The sequence below is a fragment of the Salvelinus sp. IW2-2015 genome, linkage group LG33 (genome assembly GCF_002910315.2).
Source record: "Salvelinus sp. IW2-2015 linkage group LG33, ASM291031v2, whole genome shotgun sequence".
Classification (NCBI taxonomy): Eukaryota; Metazoa; Chordata; class Actinopteri; order Salmoniformes; family Salmonidae; genus Salvelinus; species Salvelinus sp. IW2-2015.
The window spans coordinates 31,693,324-31,712,740 of NC_036872.1; the positions used below are offsets into that span (position 1 = coordinate 31,693,324).

Sequence of the window (19,417 nt, forward strand, 5' to 3'; positions counted from 1 at the left end):
CGAGGAATAAAGTAAATAAAATCAATAGTCCAGCCTACAAATACATCCCCCAAAGGATATAGGCCTAATCATTTGGACTTAATAACACAGAAATTTGGTAGCAATGGTTTAATAGAACACAGTTATTCCTTCGCTCCTATCTTCAAGGTCCTCTGTTTTCTCATCCAGATGCTCTATTTGCTATTGTTTCCATGGCGTCTGCCTGTGAGCCTCATCCAGGTACCCCGCGTTTATGGTTATCTTGTTGTTGATGTCAGGCAAGGCATTTTCCAGGGTTGTCACCTTGCCCCCAATCGCACTGAGCTGAGAGTTAATGCCATCTAGTTTGATGTTGAGTTCTGTACGTTTTGATCTCTGCTCAGAAAGGATGTCTTCAACAGAGGAATGTTTTTCAAAGGCACACGTAGCCTACATCTCAATACATACACACAAACTATCTAGGTCCAAAAGGGGAGAGGCGTTGTGCCGTGAGGTGTTGCTTTATCTGTTTTTTGAAACCAGGTTTGCTGTTTATTTGAGCGATATGATATGGAACGGAGTTCCATGCAATAATGACTTTATATAATAACTTAATCCAGAATAGAGACAAACATGCTCACTGTCCATCGCCAGGCAACCAAGTGAAGTTGTCAACCATACCCTAAACACAAACATTTCCAATTGATTTACTGAGTTTACTTTTTATATAATCTGTACTCTCCGATGTATTAGCTGCTAAATAAAATGCATAAACAACTCATTTTCAGTGTGTGTGTGTGGGTGTGTGTGTGTGTTTGCGTGTCTGCCTATGTTTTTCACCACATGTGCCGTGTCTTCACGCTCACATAAAAGACTAATTTGCAGAGCAGTGTTCGCTTTGTGCTGTAAAAGCGGAGGCCTCTTCTCTCTTGGCGAGTCCTTTTAGCCTCCCTCAGATCAATGGCTAGATATTCATACCAGAGAGACACAGGAAGGCACGGAGGTGTTTGAAGGTTGGGCAGACGGGAGAGCTCACAAAGGGAATCACTTTGATTTGCTATGCTCCACCTCCACTGCTCCCCTTCAGTAGAAACAAGTGATATCCTGTATTGCGATATCACTCATCATAATGAGTTGTTTATATAAGATCATTATTATTTAGATTTAGATTGGTTATGGCTGCGGAATTGTACGACAGTTGTATATCCTCGAAATTCAAACTAAGACAGTGAATGCCGAGGATTGTACTGAAAACCTTCATATACAGGCATCCCTCATCTATTGACTTAGTGATTCCGCTTTGTTTGTTTGTCTGTGAAGGTGTATGGCTGGTCATGTCTGAGATACATCAGTGTTGTATTAGAGACGACCAGTCTGGTTGTGTGGTGCTTAGGCTGATGCTAGAGGAACTAACCCCCTCCTATGGTGGAGAGAATCAGGCTGCATTACTTCAGGATGCATTAGTTCTGCTCATTTAGAGGCTATAGGGGTTATAGTTAGTGATGGGGGAAAAATTGATTCCATTACATATCACAATATTATTATGGACAATATTATATTGATATTGTGACTCCATGTATCAAAAAAATGTTTTTCAAAGCATTGTTAGCTAGTGCTAATCAGATGTACCTGAATTAAATTTTAATGAATGACATTTTTGAATTAATGACATTTTATTTTCGTGTCAAATCTCCAATTGGCAACCCATCCTTTATGGGATTAATTTACACATAAACAAACATTAGAATAATTCACTGTGATAATCTTCTTCTGGTGTTCTCTGCATTGCGCATCGCATAAAGAGTAAAACATTTAAAAATTAAATAAAGAAAAAGTAAGGTAAAAATCAATACATAATAGTATATTACATCCCTAGAGCAGTGAAATAATATACTGTACATACATACATACATGCACACTGTATATATACACATACTGTATGTATGTGTTGGAGTGTCAGTGTAGTTTGTGTGGGTAGAGTCTGGTGAGTGTGCATAGAGCCAGTGCAAGAGAGTCAGTGCAGAAAAAGGGGATCAATGCAAATAGTCTGTGTAGCCATTTGACTAACTGTTCAGCAGTCCCAGAATTGGCACTCTGGTACCGCTTGCCATGTTTCCAGACAAGAACTGAAAACAATAGAAAAAACTAGGAACCAGGCCTGGTATTCATAGCTGACTTGGAAAAGGCCTTTGATAAAGAATGACTGGAATTTATATATAAATGCCTGGACTATTTTAATTTTGGAGAATCTCTTATTCAATGGGTTAAAAACTTATTCGGGATCGGTGTCCCATCCACGGGACGGTTGAGCTAACGTAGGCTGATGCAATTAGCATGAGGTTGTAAGTAACAAGAACATTTCCCAGGACATAGACATGCCTGATATTGGCAGAAAGCTTACATTATTGTTAATCCAACTGCACTGTCCAATTTACATTAGCTATTACAGTGAAAGATCTAGTGGCAAAAATCTAAATTGCACCTGGGCTGGAATAATACATTATGGCATTTATTTTGCAATTCAAAGATGGTACAGAATTAATAAGAAAGACTGTTTTTTTTTTTCTCTGTATTATCTTTTATCAGATCTATTGTGTTATATTCTCCTACATTCCTTTCACATTTCCACAAACTTCAAAAAGAGTTCCCTTTCAAATGGTACCAAGAATATGCATATCCTTGCTTCAGGACCTGAGCTACAAGCAGTTAGATTTGGGTTTATCATTTTTTGCAAAAATTTGGAAAAAAAGGGGCAGCTCCTTACAGTTATATATAGTAACCCTAAGTGTAAAATAGTATATAATGTCTACTTCTCAGAAAAGTATTAAACTGTCAAGAGGAGTAAAACAAGTTTGTCCACTGTCAGCATATCTATTTATTATTGCCATTGTTGGGTTCGACATTTTGTCACGTTCGTTATAATAAGTGGACCAAAGCGCAGCGTGATCTGTGTTCCACATATTTTTATTACTAAGTGAAACTCACAGCAAAACAATACATCTCAAATGAAACGTGAAGCTAACAATAGTGCTAACAGGCAACTATCCAAAGTAAAGATCCCACAAAGCACAATGGGGAAATGGCTGCCTAAATATGATCCCCAATCAGACAACGATAAACAGCTGCCTCTGATTGGGAACCATACCAGGCCAACATAGATCATTATTCAACATAGATATTCATTCCATGTGTTATTTCATAGTTTTGATGTCTTCACTATTACAGAAAATAGTAAAATTAAAGAAAAACCCTTGAATGAGTAGGTGAGTCCAAACTTTTGACTAGTACTCTATGTACACCTAAACAAACTAATTATGCACATGCAGTCATACTGTTTTGTTTGCTCAAACACCCCACCCCTGCTCACACACATGATTAATGAAGCCGGGATTTAAAGATGTAGTAACTGTCTTCCTTAATCCCTACAGTAAGCGTGTCAGAGAGAAGAGAGGAGATTATTCGACATTGTTCAAGAGAGGAACAACTTCGTGGGGCGTTTAAGGCAGTACCCCATGACAGTACCTTAACGTCAGTCATATCCCCCCCTTACTCCTCCAAAAGTGGGCTATATGTAGAATAAAAGAGCCAATTAAAACACAGCAGCACTGATGTGAGGGCCAGCAGACTGAGATAAACTGTTGCTCGCTCTCGAACAACTAACAGTCTTTATTAAGCCATCCTCTGTTTCAAGGAACTGTCAGGGGTTCACCTTGGGGTCATTATAGGGGTTGTACCAAATGTTTGATGTATTATAATAATTGATTATGCTTATGTTGTATTAATAGAAGGGAAGGGGTTATAAGACCCCTCCCTCCTTACATTTCTAGGGTCCTAGACTACAGATTAACAATATATATATTCATTATAAAGGTTTAATGTTGTTCCACAGTCTTTTCTAATCTCTGCCTCTTATAAAGAAACTGCCTGAGAAATGTGTGACTGTGAAACAGAACTCTGCAGGGGAGTGTAGGAGATACTAGATACAAGATACTAGTCAGACATTCCACTATAAATCAACTTGGACATTTACTGCTGAGCTTTTAGATAACACTCAAACTCTCGTTTATATAGCTGTGTAGGCATGATTTTGGTCTCATGAGTAGAAGGTAATGACGTAGGCAGTGACATCACTAAGATATATGACTGTAGGAATAATAAAATAACTCAGACCCTTTTCTATTTTGCAGAACTTACTCGGAAACATGTGTGCTATGTTCCTGTTGTCAACTTCTGTCTGCAATTGCATTAATAAAGGTTTTTGAATGATTTAATTAAAGATATTTTCTGAATGCTAATTTCACCAATGAGCCAATGATTGACAAGGAACAAGGAACGAACCCCAACAGAATGATATTGAGGAACAAGCTGTGCTTACAAACGGTCTGGAGATACCTTCCTTGAACATACTTGAGCTACGGATCAAAAACCGACATCAACTGCCTTGGTTAAGGCAGTATTTTCAAACTGCAGTCCATCGAAGGTCTGGAGAAATAGACTAGTAGCCTCTGTTTTGGGTTGGACCCTGGCTGTGATTCCATTCTCCCTAGGGTTTCTTCGGGAGAGTTGGGATATGCAAGAAACACATTTCCAATTCACACATGCATGAAATAGGACAAATATAAGCACGCGCCAAATTATTATAAATGATTTCTTATCTGTCGGGACACTCGGTGAAGCAGCAAAGCTCTCTACATGGACCCTATGTATAAAGGTGAGATTCCTACATTTAACATGTTTTTGGTGCGATCGTGAATACAATACGAGAAATTTGCATTTTGCAGTGTAGATAATGGGTTTGACAGGATGAATTGAGCAGGGCTCTCGGTTTTTCCCTCAACAACACAACAAGTTATTCTCTGTGTTTTCATCCATAGGTGGTGCCTTGCACCAGAACCCCTTCCAGCCATGAGCTAAGCCCCCCCTATCCTAAGCATCCTGGGTAGGATGACGGCTGTGTGCCCTGCTGGGGTGGGACCTGCTGGGGCTACAGTGGGGTGCTCCAGGGGGTCTGGGGCTGGGGTTTTGACTGGGAGTACAGGGGGTCAGGATAAGAGATACGCACGCTGGAGCCGCTTGGAGAGCTCGGACATCACTGCAGATGACGAGGGGGTCCCTGGCCACCGCGTCACCCCCCTGGAGAGGCTAAACCTGGACATGTGCCAGGACGACAGGTAGGGCCAGGATGACAGGTACGGCCAGGACGACCGGTAGGAGCAGGACGACCGGTAGGAGCAAGATGACAGGTAGGAGAAGGATGATAGGTAGGAAAAGGATGACAGGTAGGAGAAGGATGATAGGTAGGAGAAGGATGACAGGTAGGAGAAGAATGACAGGTAGAGGAAGGATGACGGGTAGGAGGACAGGTAGGCAGAACTAAAAATGGGATGATAGTAGGAGAAGGATGACAGGTAGGAGAAAGAATGACAGGTAGGTGAGAATGACAGGTAGCGAGGAAGGATGACGGTAGAAGCAGGATGACAGTAGGAAAAGGATGAGAGGTAGGAGAAGGATTGACAGGTAGGAGAAGAATGACAGGTAGAGGAAGGATGACGAGTAGAGCAGGATGACAGGTAGGAGAAGGATGATAGTAGGGAGAAGGATGACAGGTAGGAGAAGAATGACAGGTAGGTGAAGAATGACAGGTAGAGGAAGGATGACGGGTAGAAGCAGGATACAGTAAGGTAGGAGAAGGATGATAGGTAGGAGAAGGATGACAGGTAGGAGAGGAATGACAGGTAGGTGAAGAATGACAGGTAGGTGAAGAATGACAGGTACGAGAAGGATGACAGGTAGGAAGGAGCAAGACAATGCTATCTAACAAAAAAACATGAAAGAAGATGAATTATCACATGTATTATTATTCTGGATAATTTGTAAGTGCTGTTTATTTTATTAACAGGGTGGTCCGTGAGCTCACCTTGGGCCGGCGTATCGGCTTCTACAAGGTCCGTGGGGAGATCGGCTGTGGAAACTTTTCCCACGTCAAACTGGGGATCCACGCCCTCACAAAAGGTAAGGAAGACACCTGCCAGGCAGGAAACACATTACCTGATATTTAACATAACACACACAGCCCTGCTTTACTGTAGATGCTCACCGAACCTTTGCATCTTTGAATTATGCATTCATGGACAATAAAAAAGTGAAAAGATACAGTATGTAGGCCGCCTGGCCAATCTTCACTAAATATGCTGGCTTGAGTTAAATATTTATTGGAAAACCCAGCTCCTCTGCTCCAGCAAAATCTCAAAGCGCAGTGATGTTTTCAAGCTGTTCTCATCAATGAGCTAATAATACATTTCCTTAGATAGCTGTTTGCTATTGAGCCAGTGGTTTGCCACTGGGCACAGATGTCATTTCAACATCTAGTTTTGATTTAGTTTTGGTTGAGTTGTCTACTAACGTGTATTCAGTGTGAAATCAACAACAACAAAAATACTGAATTCCCTTACGTTGATGGCTTTTTGGAAACAAAATCAGTTTTCCACATTGATTCCATGTCATAACATAGATTTTTTTTTATGATGTGGAAACACTTTATTCAACCAGTTTTTGACCCAGTGGGTTAAGCCTGTAGTCTGAATCTTCCACAGAAAGACAGCCTGTCTGATTGCTGCCCTGGAAAATATGGATTCATTAGAGATCTTGTGTTTGCCTAGGGATGGGTGGAATTCCTCCATGCTTCATCAAAGACTGAAGTGTGTATGTGTGTTTGTGTGTGTGGTATCACTTGCTTAGTACTACAAAGCAAATTGAAGCCCCAGGGCATTAAAGGCTGTCACTGAAAGCTGCGGCAGAAAGAGAAGACTAATACTAGTCTTAATTAATAATGCATGTCAAAATAAAGTTAGATATCTCAGCACCATCTCACCACTTAATAGACTTTTCCATACTCTGTTACAGGGTCTTTGTTTATTCGTTCTATTGATATGAGGTATATGGGTGTAATGGGAGAGGTTTCCCTTAAGCACAGATCTAGGCTCAGTTTACCGTTCCCAAAGCCAAACCATAACCAACTTCACCCATCTCCTAAATGGGTTGAATTGGATGTGTTCATGTTATATTTCTTCATTGAAGATCGATCTACAGTATTGTGTAGGTTGGTTATGTCTGGTCATAATTTCCGGTTGGTTATTTCAGCTTTCTCCTGTCATCTCATTGTCATGACGTTGGCCTGGGGGTAGGTTTATGACAGTCATAAATACCTATCCTCCCCTTTTTCCTCTCTCTACCCTACTGATGTGACATTTGAAAATCCCTTGGTTAACATAGAGATTCTGGGAACATCAGAAAGTGGAGGGAAATTAACCATATTTTGGTAATCCGACCAGTTGAACATATGCGTTGGTACTTAATGAATATGATGTCAGTTCTGTTGTCATCTGAGACATTCTCATCAATGATAGGATGACATAAACTCTACAGTGGAAAGTCTACACATTAGAGTTATCAGATTCACATGGAATTGTTGGGCAATTTAAATGTTTGAATACAATAAATTAGACGAGGTACGATCATGAATATGCTACCAACGGGACATCAACAACTGTGATATCTTATGTTTCACCGAATCATGGCTGAATGACGACATGGAAAACATTCAGCTAGCGGGATATGCGCTGCACCGGCTAGACAAAACAGCACACTCTGGTAAGACGAGGGTGGGCGGTCTGTGCATATTTGTAAACAACAGCTGGTGAACGAAATCTAAGGAAGTCTCTAGATTTTGCTCGCCTGAAGTAGAGTATGTCATGATAAGCTGTAGACCACGCTATTTGCCAAGAGTTTTCATAAATTTTTTTGGTCACTGTTTTTTTACTACCACAGATGGACGCTGGCACTAAGACCGCACTGAGTCAGCTGTATAAGGAAATAAGCAAACAGGAAACTGCTCACCCAGAGGCGACGCTCCTTTTGGCCGGGAACTTTAATGCAGGGAAACTTAAATCAGTTTTGCCTAATTTCTATCAGTATGTTAAATGCGCAACCAGAGGGAAAGAAATTCTAGATCACCTTTACTCCACACACAAAGACGCGTAAAAAGCTCTCCCTCGCCCTCCATTTGGCAAATCTGACCATAATTCTATCCTCCTGATTCCTGCAAAAAAATTAAAGCAGGAAGCACTAGTGACTCGGTCTATTAAAAAGTGATCAGATAAAGCAGATGCTAAACTACAGGACTGTTTTGCTAGCACAGACTGGAATATGTTACAGGATTTGTCCGATTGCATGGAGGAGTACACCACTCAGTCACTGGCTTTGTCAATAAGTCCATCGAGGACGTTGTCCCCACAGTGACTGTACGTACATACCCCAACCAGAAGCCATGGATTACAGGGTAGAGGGTAGAGGGTATAGCTGCCACTTTCAAGGTGCGTCACTCTAACCTGGAAGCTTATTAGAAATCCTGCTATACCCTCCGACGAACCATCAAACAGGCAAAGCGCCCATACAGGACTAAGATGGAATCGTACTACACCGGCCCCGACGCTCGTTGGATGTGGCAGGGCCTGCAAACTATTTCAGACTACAAAGGGAAGCACAGCTGCGAGCTGCCCTGTGACACGAGTCTAACAGATGAGCTAAATCACTTCTATGCTCGCTTCGAGGCAAGCAACACTGAGGCATGCATGAGAGCATCAGCTGTTCCGGACGACTGTGTGATCACGCTCTCCGTAACCGACGTGAGTAAAACCTTTAAACAAGTCAACATTCACAAGGCCGCTGGGCCAGACGTTTAACCAAGTGTGCTCCGGGCATGTGCTGACCAACTGGCAAGTGTCTTCACTGACATTTTCAACATGTCCCTGATTGAATCTGTAATACAAACTTCAGGCAGACCACCATAGTCCCTGTGCCCAAGAGCACTAAGGTAACCTGCATGAAGGACTACAGATCCGTAGCACTCACGTCCATAGCCATGAAGTGCTTTGAAAGGCAGGTAATTGCCCACATTAACACCATTATCCCAGAAACCCTAGACCCACTCCAATTTGCATACCGTTCAAACAGCTCCACAGATGATGCAATCTCTATTGCACTCCACACTGCCCTTTCCCACCTGGACAAAAGGAACACCTATGTGAGAATGCTATTCATTGACTACAGCTCAGCGTTCAACACTATAGTGCCCTCAAAGCTCATCACTAAGCTAAGGACCCTGGGATTAAACACCTCCCTCTGCAACTGGACTTCCTGACGAGCCACTTTCAGGTGATGAGGGTAGGAAGCAACACATCTGCCACGCTGATCCTCAACACTGGAGCCCCTCAGGGGTGCGTGCTCAGTCCCCTCTTGTACTCTCTGTTCACCCATGACTGCATGGCCAGGCACGACTCCAACACCATCATTAAGTTTGCAGATGACACAACAGTGGTAGGCCTGATCACCGACAATGACGAGACAGCCTATAGGGAGGAGGTCGTAGACCTGGCCTGGTGGTGCCAGAATAACAACCTTTCCCTCAACGTAATCAAGACAAATGATATGATTGTGGACTACAGGAAAAGGAGGACTGAGCACGCCCCCATTCTTATCGACGGGGCTGTAGTGGAGCAGGTTGAGAGCTTCAAGTTCCTTGGTGTCCACATTACCAACCAACTAGAATGGTCCAAACACACCAAGACAGTCGTGAAGAGGGCACAACAAAATATATTCCCCCTCAGGAGACTGAAAAGATTTGGCATGGGTGCCCCTGCACATTGACTCTGTACCAGTACCACCTGTTTATCGCCTCGCTATTGTTTTCACTGTCATTTAAACTTTTTTGTTGTTGTTTTCTTTACTTCTCTATTGCTTACGTAATACCTATTTTTTACTTAAAAATTGCACTGTTGGTTAGGGCTTGTAAGTAAGCATTTCACTACACCTGTTGTATTCTGCGCACTTGACAAATAAACTTTGATTTGATTTGATCTGAATCAGGGTTTGGCAGCTGGGGTGAAAAAGGTGCAATTGCGATAGAGGAAATCAAGTCTAGATGTAACTTTAGCCTGCAGCTTTGATATGTGCTGAGAGAAGGACGCTGTACCGTCTAGCCATACTCCCAAGTACTTGTATGAGGTGACTACCTCAAGCTCTAAACCCTCAGAGGTAGTAGTCACACCTGTGGGGAGAGGGGCATTCTTCTTACAAAACCACATTACCTTTGTTTTGGAGGTGTTCAGAACAAGGTTAAGGGTAGTGAAAGCTTGTTGGAAAAAACACAACATCCGGGGAGGGGCCAGCTGAGTATAAGACTGTATCATCTACATATATATGGATGAGAGAGCTTCTTACTGCCTGAGCTATGTTGTTGATGTAAATTGAGAAGAGCGTGGGGCCTAGGTTTGAGCCTTAGGTTACTCCCTTGGTGACAGACAGTAGCTGAGACAGCAGATTTTCTGACTTTATACACTGCACTCTTTGAGAGACATAGTTAGCAAAGACCCCTCAGAGACACCAATACTCCTTAGCCAGCCCACAAGAATGGAATGGTCTACCATATCAAAAGTTTTGGCCAAGTCAATAAAAATAGCAGCACAACATTGTTTAGAATCAAGGGCAATGGTGACATCATTGAGGACCTTTAAGGTTGCAGTGACACATCCATAACCTGAACAGAAACCAGATTGCATTACAGAGAGAATACTATAGACATCAAGAAAGCCAGTCAGTTGATTATTGACAAGTTTTTCCAACACTTGATAAACAGGGCAAAATAGAAATAGGCCTATAACAGTTATGATCAGCTTGATCTCCCCCTTTAAATTAAAGATGAACCGTGGCTGCCTTCCAAGCAATGGGAGCCTCCCCATAAAGGAGAGACAGGTTAAACAGGTCGGAGATAGGCTTGGAGATGATAAGGGCAGCAACCTTAAAGAAGAAAGGGTCTAAACCATCTGACCCAGATGTATTTTAGGGTCAAGATTCAGGAGCTCCTTTAGCACCTCGGACTCAGTGACTGCCTGCAGGGAGAAACTTTGTAGCGAGGCAGGGGAAAAAGAGGGAGAAGCATCGGTTGATAGTCGCAGTAGAAGGGGTGGGAGATGAGGAAATGTTGGATGGACAAGGAGGCATGGCTGAGTCAAATAGGAATCCTGACTTAATGAAGTGGTGATTAAAGAGCTTAGCCATGTGCTTCTTGTCAGTAACAACCACATCATCAACATTAAGGGACATGGGCAGCTGTGAGGAGGAGGGTTTATTCTCCAGATCTTTAACCGTTTTCCTGAACTTCTTGAGGTTAGACCCACAGAGAGGGAACTGCTCCTTAAAGTAACTAACTTTGGCCTTCCGGATAGCCTGAGTGCACTTATTTCTAATTTGCCTGAACGAGAGCCTGTCAGCCAGAGTATGCATGTGCCGAGCCAAGCGTCTTCGACAGAGGGGATCAAGCTGATTCTATACCATTTTACAGAAGCCAGTTCATGAAGGAAGGCTTGCTCATTCAAGTTTTTTAGCAAGCGTCTATAACAAATCAGGACAGGTCGTTTCACTGAACAGCCATTACGAACACAAGCTAAAACAGTGAGCACTATGGTCATTACAGAAAACACCAGACTGATACATATCAGGATTATTTGTGAGGATAACATCACAAGCTCCCGAGTGGTGCAGTGGTCAGAGGCACTGCATCTCAGTACATAGAGGTGTCACTACAGTACCTGGTTTGAATCCAGACTGTATCACATCTGGCTGTGATTGGGAGTCCCATAGGGCAGTGCACACTTGGCCTGGGTTTGGCTGGGGTAGGCTGTCATTGTAAATAAGAATTAGTTCTTAACTGACTTGCCTGGTTAAAAAAAAAAAGAAGGAGATTATCCCTTTCTGGGTGTTTGGAGTTATATTTTGTGGGATTGGTAATAATCTGAGAAAGATTTAGGGAGTCCCATTGCTCTAGGACTTGGTCAGGTGGTTTAAGCATGTCCCAGTTTAGGTCACCTAGCAGGACAAATTCAGACTTAGTGTAAGGGGCCAGGAGAGAGCTTAAGGCAGGTAGGGTACAGGCCGGAACGATGGAGGACGATAGCACCCAGCAACAGTCAACAAAGAGCTATTGAAAGTTTAATGCTTAAAAACAGCAAATCAAATTGTTTAAGGACAGACTTGTGAGACAATCAAGCACTGAAGCTGATCCTTGGTAAAGATTGCCACCTTTGGAAGATCTGTCTTATCGAAAAAGTTTATAACCAGAAAGGTTAACATCAGTATTCAAAACACTCCACCACGTCTCAGTAATGACCAACACATCTGGATTGGAGCTGTGAACCCACACTTTCAATTGATGCATTTTAGGTAATAAGCTTCTAGATAACATGCAGAAAACCCAGGTTTTTACGAGAGCAGAAATCAGTGAAGCAGATATCAGAGCACAAGTCTGATTGGGCTACAACAGTAGATGGGCCAGGGTGTACATGCACATTTCCAGATATCATCAACAGTAAATTATGACATCATAATTGAGCAAGCCACCTAGCGTTGTGTTTATTTATGTTTGGCTTGGAATGTTATAGAACGCACATGTTTTATCAGCCACATAGCTTGCTAATGCATAGAGATATATAAATATGAAGTGTGTATTAACATCCACAAAATATTGCACCGTTTTATCTATAGAGAATAAAACACCAAAAGCTAAAACAGGAATATCTCTTTATTTTTGCCTAACTCTTCTCTCAATGTCTACTTTTTATTTCTACATTCTATGTTGACCTCAGGTATATAACAAAGGCTTAAAGCTGACCCCAGGGAGAGTAGCTGCTGCATCAGGAACAGCTAATGGGAATCCTAATAAATAAATGAACATGTCCCTTTGTTCTCCTTCAACAAGGTGGCCATTAAAATCCTGGATAAGACCAAGCTGGACCAAAAGACCCAGAGGTTACTATCTAGAGAGATATCCAGCATGGAGAGACTGCAACACCCCAACATCATACGCCTTTTACGAGGTGGGTCACACGCACGCACGCACGCACGCACGAACACACACACACACACACACACACACACACACACACACACACACACACAACACACACACACACACACACACACACACACACACACACACGGCCTCCCAGGCCTTGTTAAACATCTATTACTGATAAGTAATGAGTTACACAAAGCATGGTCAGAAACTAATGTCATCAGTGCAGTGCACTTTTAAACAGAGTAGTGTCATTAAACAGAGTAGTGTAATTAAACAGAGTAGTGTAATTATCAGTAGATGACTTGACCATCCTCTCTGTTTCTTCCTGGTGGGTGGCAGGTGGTGGAGACATTGTCACGGTTACATCTGGTGATGGAGTATGCAGGCGGAGGAGAGCTCTACACCAAGATCAGCACAGAGGGGAAACTGTCCGACATCGACAGCAAGATCGTCTTCTCTCAGATCCTCTCAGCTGTCAAACACATGGTATTTTCCTGGCCCAGGGCTACAGTCCTGCTCACATACACTTTAATATAGCTTATTATGTGTCCATACTGTATGTGTTTGAGTCAGTAATATCACAAGGCTTCCTGACCTCATTTGCTTTCTTTGAAACTTGTGTCATCGTTTCCCAAATAAATATTATGCTGGGGTCATAAGAACAATTCAGACTCCACATCCGTAGATGCAAAGTGCTTAAAAACATTGTCTATTTTCTGTGCTGCAACATTGAATGCAGTGGAGGCTGCTGAGGGGAGATCGGCTCATGATAATGGCTGGAACGGCGCAAATGGAACGGCATCAAACACCTGGAAACCATGTGTTTGATACCATCCCACTGATTCCGCTCCAGTCATTACCACGAACCTGTTCTCCCAAATTAAGGTGCCACCAACATCCTGTGATTGAATGTAATTTAAAGAGTCTGAGATGTATTTACAGTATATACCGGTGTATTAACCAGATAATCTTTGACCTGCCCCACAGCATGACAACAGCATCATCCACCGTGACTTGAAGGCAGAGAACGTCTTCTACACCTGCAGCACCTGCGTCAAGGTGGGAGACTTCGGATTCAGCACGCTGAGCCGCCGCGACGAGACTCTAAACACCTTCTGCGGCTCCCCGCCCTACGCCGCGCCAGAGCTCTTCCGGGATGAAAATTATCTGGGCGTCTTCGTAGACATCTGGGCTCTGGGCGTCATGCTGTTCTTCATGGTGACAGGAAGCATGCCCTTTAGGGCGGACACGGTTGCCAAGTTGAAGCGCTGTATCCTGGAGGGGGCCTATGTGCTGCCCTCCTGGATACTGGAGCCCTGCCAGAGGCTGATCAGAGGCATCCTCCAGCCCCAGCCCTCAGATCGCTGCAGTGTAGAGCAGATGATGGGCTGTGAGTGGCTGCTGAGTGTAGACTTCCCCCGGGCCATGGAGCCCTTTAAACTGGACCCGTCCTATCTGGCCGAGAGCACACCTTCAGAGTTGGAGGAGGACGAGGCGGAGGTGAGGGGGGCACTGGAGACACTAGGGATCACCACGGAGCATGTCTTGAATAATCAGGGGAAGGACTGTAGGAGTTCTATAACAGGTGTTTATAGGATTCTGTTGCACCGTGCTCACAATAGGCGGGCAGTGGATAGCATGCCTGCGGTTACGCATGTGGTCGGGGCCAGAGTGAGTAAAAAGGACCGGCTAAAGGCGTACCGCAGCTTACGGCACACCTCCAAGCTCTGTGTGATTCTGTGATGAAAAGCCTTTACTCCTATAGTTGAACTTTATTGTATTTTTTTTTCAAACGATTAGAATGTATGTTACTGTGAATGACGAATGAGATGGTGAATTTTAAATCAGTTTGATTTCTGTCTTCAAATCAAATCAAATGTATTTATATAGCCCTTCGTACATCAGCTGATATCTCAAAGTGCTGTACAGAAACCCAGCCTAAAACCCTTAACAGCAAGCAATGCAGGTGTAGAAGCACGGTGGCTAGGAAAAACTCCCTAGAAAGGCCAAAACCTAGGAAGAAACCTAGAGAGGAACCAGGCTATGAGGGGTGGCCAGTCCTCTTCTGGCTGTGCCGGGTGGAGATTATAACAGAACATGGCCAAGATGTTCAAATGTTCATAAATGACCAGCATGGTCAAATAATAATAATCACAGTAGTTGTCGAGGGTGCAGCAAGCCAGCACCTCAGGAGTAAATGTCAGTTGGCTTTTCATAGCCGATCATTAAGAGTATCTCTACCGCTCCTGCGGTCTCTAGAGAGTTGAAAACAGCAGGTCTGGGACAGGTAGCACGTCCGGTGAACAGGTCAGGGTTCCATAGCCGCAGGCAGAACAGTTGAAACTGGAGCAGCAACAGGTGGACTGGGGACAGCAAGGAGTCATCATGCCAGGTCGTCCTGAGGCATGGTCCTAGGGCTCAGGTGCTCCGAGAGAGAAAGAAAGAGAGAAAGAGAGAATTAGAGAGAGCATACTTAAATTCACACAGGACACCGGATAAGACAGGAGAAGTACTCCAGATATAACAAACTGACCCTAGCCCCCCGACACATAAACTACTGCAGCATAAATACTGGAGGCTGAGACAGGAGGGGTCAGGAGACACTGTGGCCCCATCCGATGATACCCCCGGACAGGGCCAAACAGGAAGGATATAACCCCATCCACTTTGCCAAAGCACAGCCCCCACACCACTAGAGGGATATCTTCAACCACCAACTTACCATTCTGAGACAAGGCAGAGTATAGCCCACAAAGATTTCCGCCACGGCACAACCCAAGGGGGTCTTGAATGTTGATCGGCAAAACATTCATCGCAGATGCTCTAAGAAAGACTAAAAAAGTCTTCAAGTTGGGATTCAGGTGAGAATTTGTCTTTGTGAGAATATACTTTAGCCTGGGTGCCAGTCTTTCCCTATTTTATCTCACCAGAAAAGGCAAACATGTAACATATGGTTATCCAGCAGACATTTCAAAGGAACCTGGGCGATTCCAGCATAATATTTGCTCACAAAATCACAACTTAAATGTCTCACAGAATGGACAAACAAAATATAAATACAATTTTGATGTGTGTATCTATAGTACCCACCATGTAATCCCCCAAAAATGGACTTCTAAATATTAGCATGTTGGAGAAATAAAGCAAATAAGAAGTGTTCTGGATGTTACATGAAATGCACAACCCACTGGGTACAGACATCAAATCAACGTTTATTCCATGTTGGTTCAAAACTATTTATTTGAAATGATGTGGAAACAACATTGATTCAACCAGTGTGTGCCCAGTGGTAAGCTTCTTGGAAAGATTAAACACATTAGCAAAATTCTGTGAGTTTGTAAGTCTTAGGTCAAAACATGGATAGCCATTTCGAAGGAAAGGCTTGGCTGAACATAAAAACGCTAGTTTTGAAAAGATTGCAAATTCCATGATTATTTTAGGGTGGAAAACTTATCGTTATGGATGTTACAGAGTCTGAAGTAGACATTCAAATCTTAAAGATTTCTTGATCAAAATCTATCCTAACACATTTGTTGTCATTTGGAATGTTTTTAAAATGTCAGCAGAAGGCATAGTACCTTGGGATTGCGTAATTACAGGTAGCTTGAATAGTATAGGCAGCACCACACCCTAAAGGTAATTGTTTTAAGATAGATTAAAATAATTACCTTTGACTCATGTCGTAACTAAAAACATTTTAACAAATCAAAATGTATTTTATATTTCAGATTCTTCAAAGTAGCCACCCTTTGCCTTGATGACAGCTTTGCACACTCTTGGCATTCTCTCAACTAGCTTCATGAGGTAGTCACTTGGAATGCATTTCAATTAACAGCTGTGCCTTGTTTGAAGTTAATTTGTGGAATATCTTTCCTTCTTAATGTGTTTGAGCCAATCAGTTGTGTTGTGAGAAGGTAGAGGTGGTATACAGAAGATAGCCCTATTTGGTAAAATACCAAGTCCATTATGGCAAGAACAGCTCAAATAAGCAAAGGGAAACGACAGTCCATCATTACTTTAAGACATGAAGGTCAGTCAATCTGGGAAATGTCAAACGTTGAAAGTTTTTTCAAGTGCAGTCTCAAAAACCATCAAGCGCTATGATGAAACTGGATCTCATGAGGACCACCCCAGAAAAGGAAGACCCAGAGTTACCTCTGCTGCAGAGGATAAGTTCACTAGTTACCAGCCTCAGAAATTGCAGCCCAAATAAATGCTTCACGGAGTTCAAGTAACAGACACATCTCAACATCAACTGTTCAGAGGATACTGCGTGAATCAGGCCTTCATGCTTGAATTGATGCAAAGAAACCACTACTAAAGGACACCAATAAGAAGAAGAGACTTGCTTGGGCCAAGAAACATGAGCAATGGACATTAGACCGGTGGAAATATGTCCTTTCGTCTGATGAGTCCAAATTTGAGAGTTTTGGTTCCAACCGCCGTGTCTTTCTGAGTAGGTGAACGGATGATCTCTGCATGTGTGGTTCCCACCGTAAAGCATGGAGGAGGAGGTGTTATGATGTGGGGGTGCTTTGCTGGTGACACTGTCGGTAATTTATTTAGAATTCAAGGCACACTTAACCAACATGGCTACCACAGCATTCTGTAGCGATACACCATATCTGGTTTGCGCTTAGTGGGACTACCATTTGTTTTTCAACAGGACAATGACCCAACACACCTCCAGGCTGAGTAAGGGCTATTTGACCAAGAAGGAGAGTGATGGAGTGCTGCATCAGATGACCTGGCCTCCACAATCACCTGACCTCAACCCAATTGAGATGGTTTAGGATGAGTTGGACCACAGAGTGAAGGAAAAACAACCAATAAGTGCTCAGCATATGTGGGAACTCCTTCAAGACTTTTGAAAAAGCATTCCAGGTGAAGCTGGTTGAGAGAATGCCAAGAGTGTGCAAAGCTGTCAACAAGGCAAAGGGTGGCTACATTGAAGAATTTCAAATAGAAAATATATTTTGATTTGTTTAACACTTTGTTGGTTACTACGTGATTCCATATGTGTCCAAACTTTTGACTGGTATGATATATATATTTATATACACACACTACTGATCAAAAGTTTTAGAACACCTACTTTAGGTTACTACATAATTCCATATGTGTTATTTCATAGTTTTGATGTCTTCACTATTATTCAACAATGTAGAAAATAGTAAAAATAAAGAAAATCCCTTGATTGAGTAGGTGTTTTTGACCGGTAGTGCATATCAAAAGTAACCTTTACCAGTTGAATGTAGAATATTTTCTGAAATATTGCAATATAATATGCAAATTTAACAATATACATGTGCCAATCCACTTTTCTGAACACTTGATGAAGTCAGTATTTTTGGGTGGCTTTCATTTGAAAAAGACACTTCAAGACTATTCATAGATTTTTGCTAAATACTTCTCATCTTTCTATCTATAAAACAGTACTGAAATGTATGAGAAATGCACTTCAGAATATATTTTCTGAGAGAATCTTAGCTAGAACACATCATTTTGAAGATAATTTTCGACAACAATTGCTTCAGTAAAAATCTGAAGAATACATCTTAGAACAAGCACACAAAATGTGGGATATGCACAAGCTTCTGAAGCTAAGACAATGTACATCAATATTCATCACATCCACACCTGTTGTGGATGTTACGTATATCATATAATGCTAAAAAAGGATACTGACAATGATGCAGCAATCAACCCCATAAATCTGATGCTGCAATTTCATAAATATATATTTTTTACTTACCTAGGCAAGTCAGTTAAGAACCAACTCTTATTTACAATGACGGCCTATCCAAGCCAAACCCAGACAGATGGCATACAGCCTGGATTTAAACTAGGGACTGTAGTGACACCTCTTGCACTGAGATGCAGTGCCTAAGACCACTGTGCCAATCGGGAGCCCAATCACTACATGAAGTGACTGAGCCTTGGTAACCCAGATGTAGCATTGTTGAATGCAGAAAGAGTCTCAGCTAATGAGAATGAAGAATGTGATGATTTCTGTCTTGAATGTTCTATTGCACTTTTCCATGCCTTCGCTTTTCTTTCCAGTTACATTAGGCCAACACCACGACTCAATAGAAAATGTGATCTTCTATTTCATAAATGCATGTCAATGTAATGCTTTGCACTCGTTTTCCAGGAATCATGATATAGCCTGAGTGCCGGTCTGTTTGCGCTAAAATGCTTTGGCTTGACGATGAACAATGGAGTTGCCAAGAGCACAAACAGATCTGGGACCAGGCTAGACAACTCCAGGTCAATGGTTGAAATGAACACATTGGCCTATTGGGCTGGTTGGGTTGAAAGTTACTTTGTACACCATACCTCTCAACTCCAAGGATTCGATGTTTTGATTGTTATGATGCCATATTATTGCCCTATATGTCTTGTTAAAATATTAAATACAATTATGAAATGCTACGTTTGTTCTCTTGTAATGTTTTGATAAACTTGACTTGTGTTTTTTACTAAACTTTTTGTAAAGTTCCTCTGTGGTTAATGAGTTTATATTATGGAAAATAAAGATGCTGAAGG

At 42.3% G+C, this 19,417-nt stretch overlaps 1 protein-coding gene across 1 annotated transcript; it reads left to right on the forward strand.

Annotated features, from left to right (window-relative positions):
• Positions 1-4,902: 4,902 nt before the first annotated feature.
• Positions 4,903-19,410, forward strand: LOC111957574 (serine/threonine-protein kinase NIM1-like). Its single transcript, XM_070437090.1, has 4 exons — positions 4,903-5,129; positions 5,858-5,990; positions 13,208-13,354; positions 13,856-19,410. The coding sequence occupies exons 1-4, from the start codon at positions 4,903-4,905 to the stop codon at positions 14,609-14,611; spliced, it is 1,263 nt and encodes a 420-aa protein (XP_070293191.1). The 3' UTR covers positions 14,612-19,410.
• The last annotated feature ends 7 nt before the right edge of the window (positions 19,411-19,417 follow it).

What these genes read in the sequence shown, in the direction of transcription:
- LOC111957574 (XM_070437090.1), top strand. Translation starts at nt 4,903, where the DNA reads ATGACGGCTGTGTGCCCTGCTGGGGTGGGACCTGCTGGGGCTACAGTG. An exon ending in GACATGTGCCAGGACGACAG is followed by an intron (nt 5,130 to 5,857) that starts GTAGGGCCAGGA and finishes TTTTATTAACAG; the next exon opens with GGTGGTCCGTGAGCTCACCT. An exon ending in GTAAGGAAGACACCTGCCAG is followed by an intron (nt 5,991 to 13,207) that starts GCAGGAAACACA and finishes GGTGGGTGGCAG; the next exon opens with GTGGTGGAGACATTGTCACG.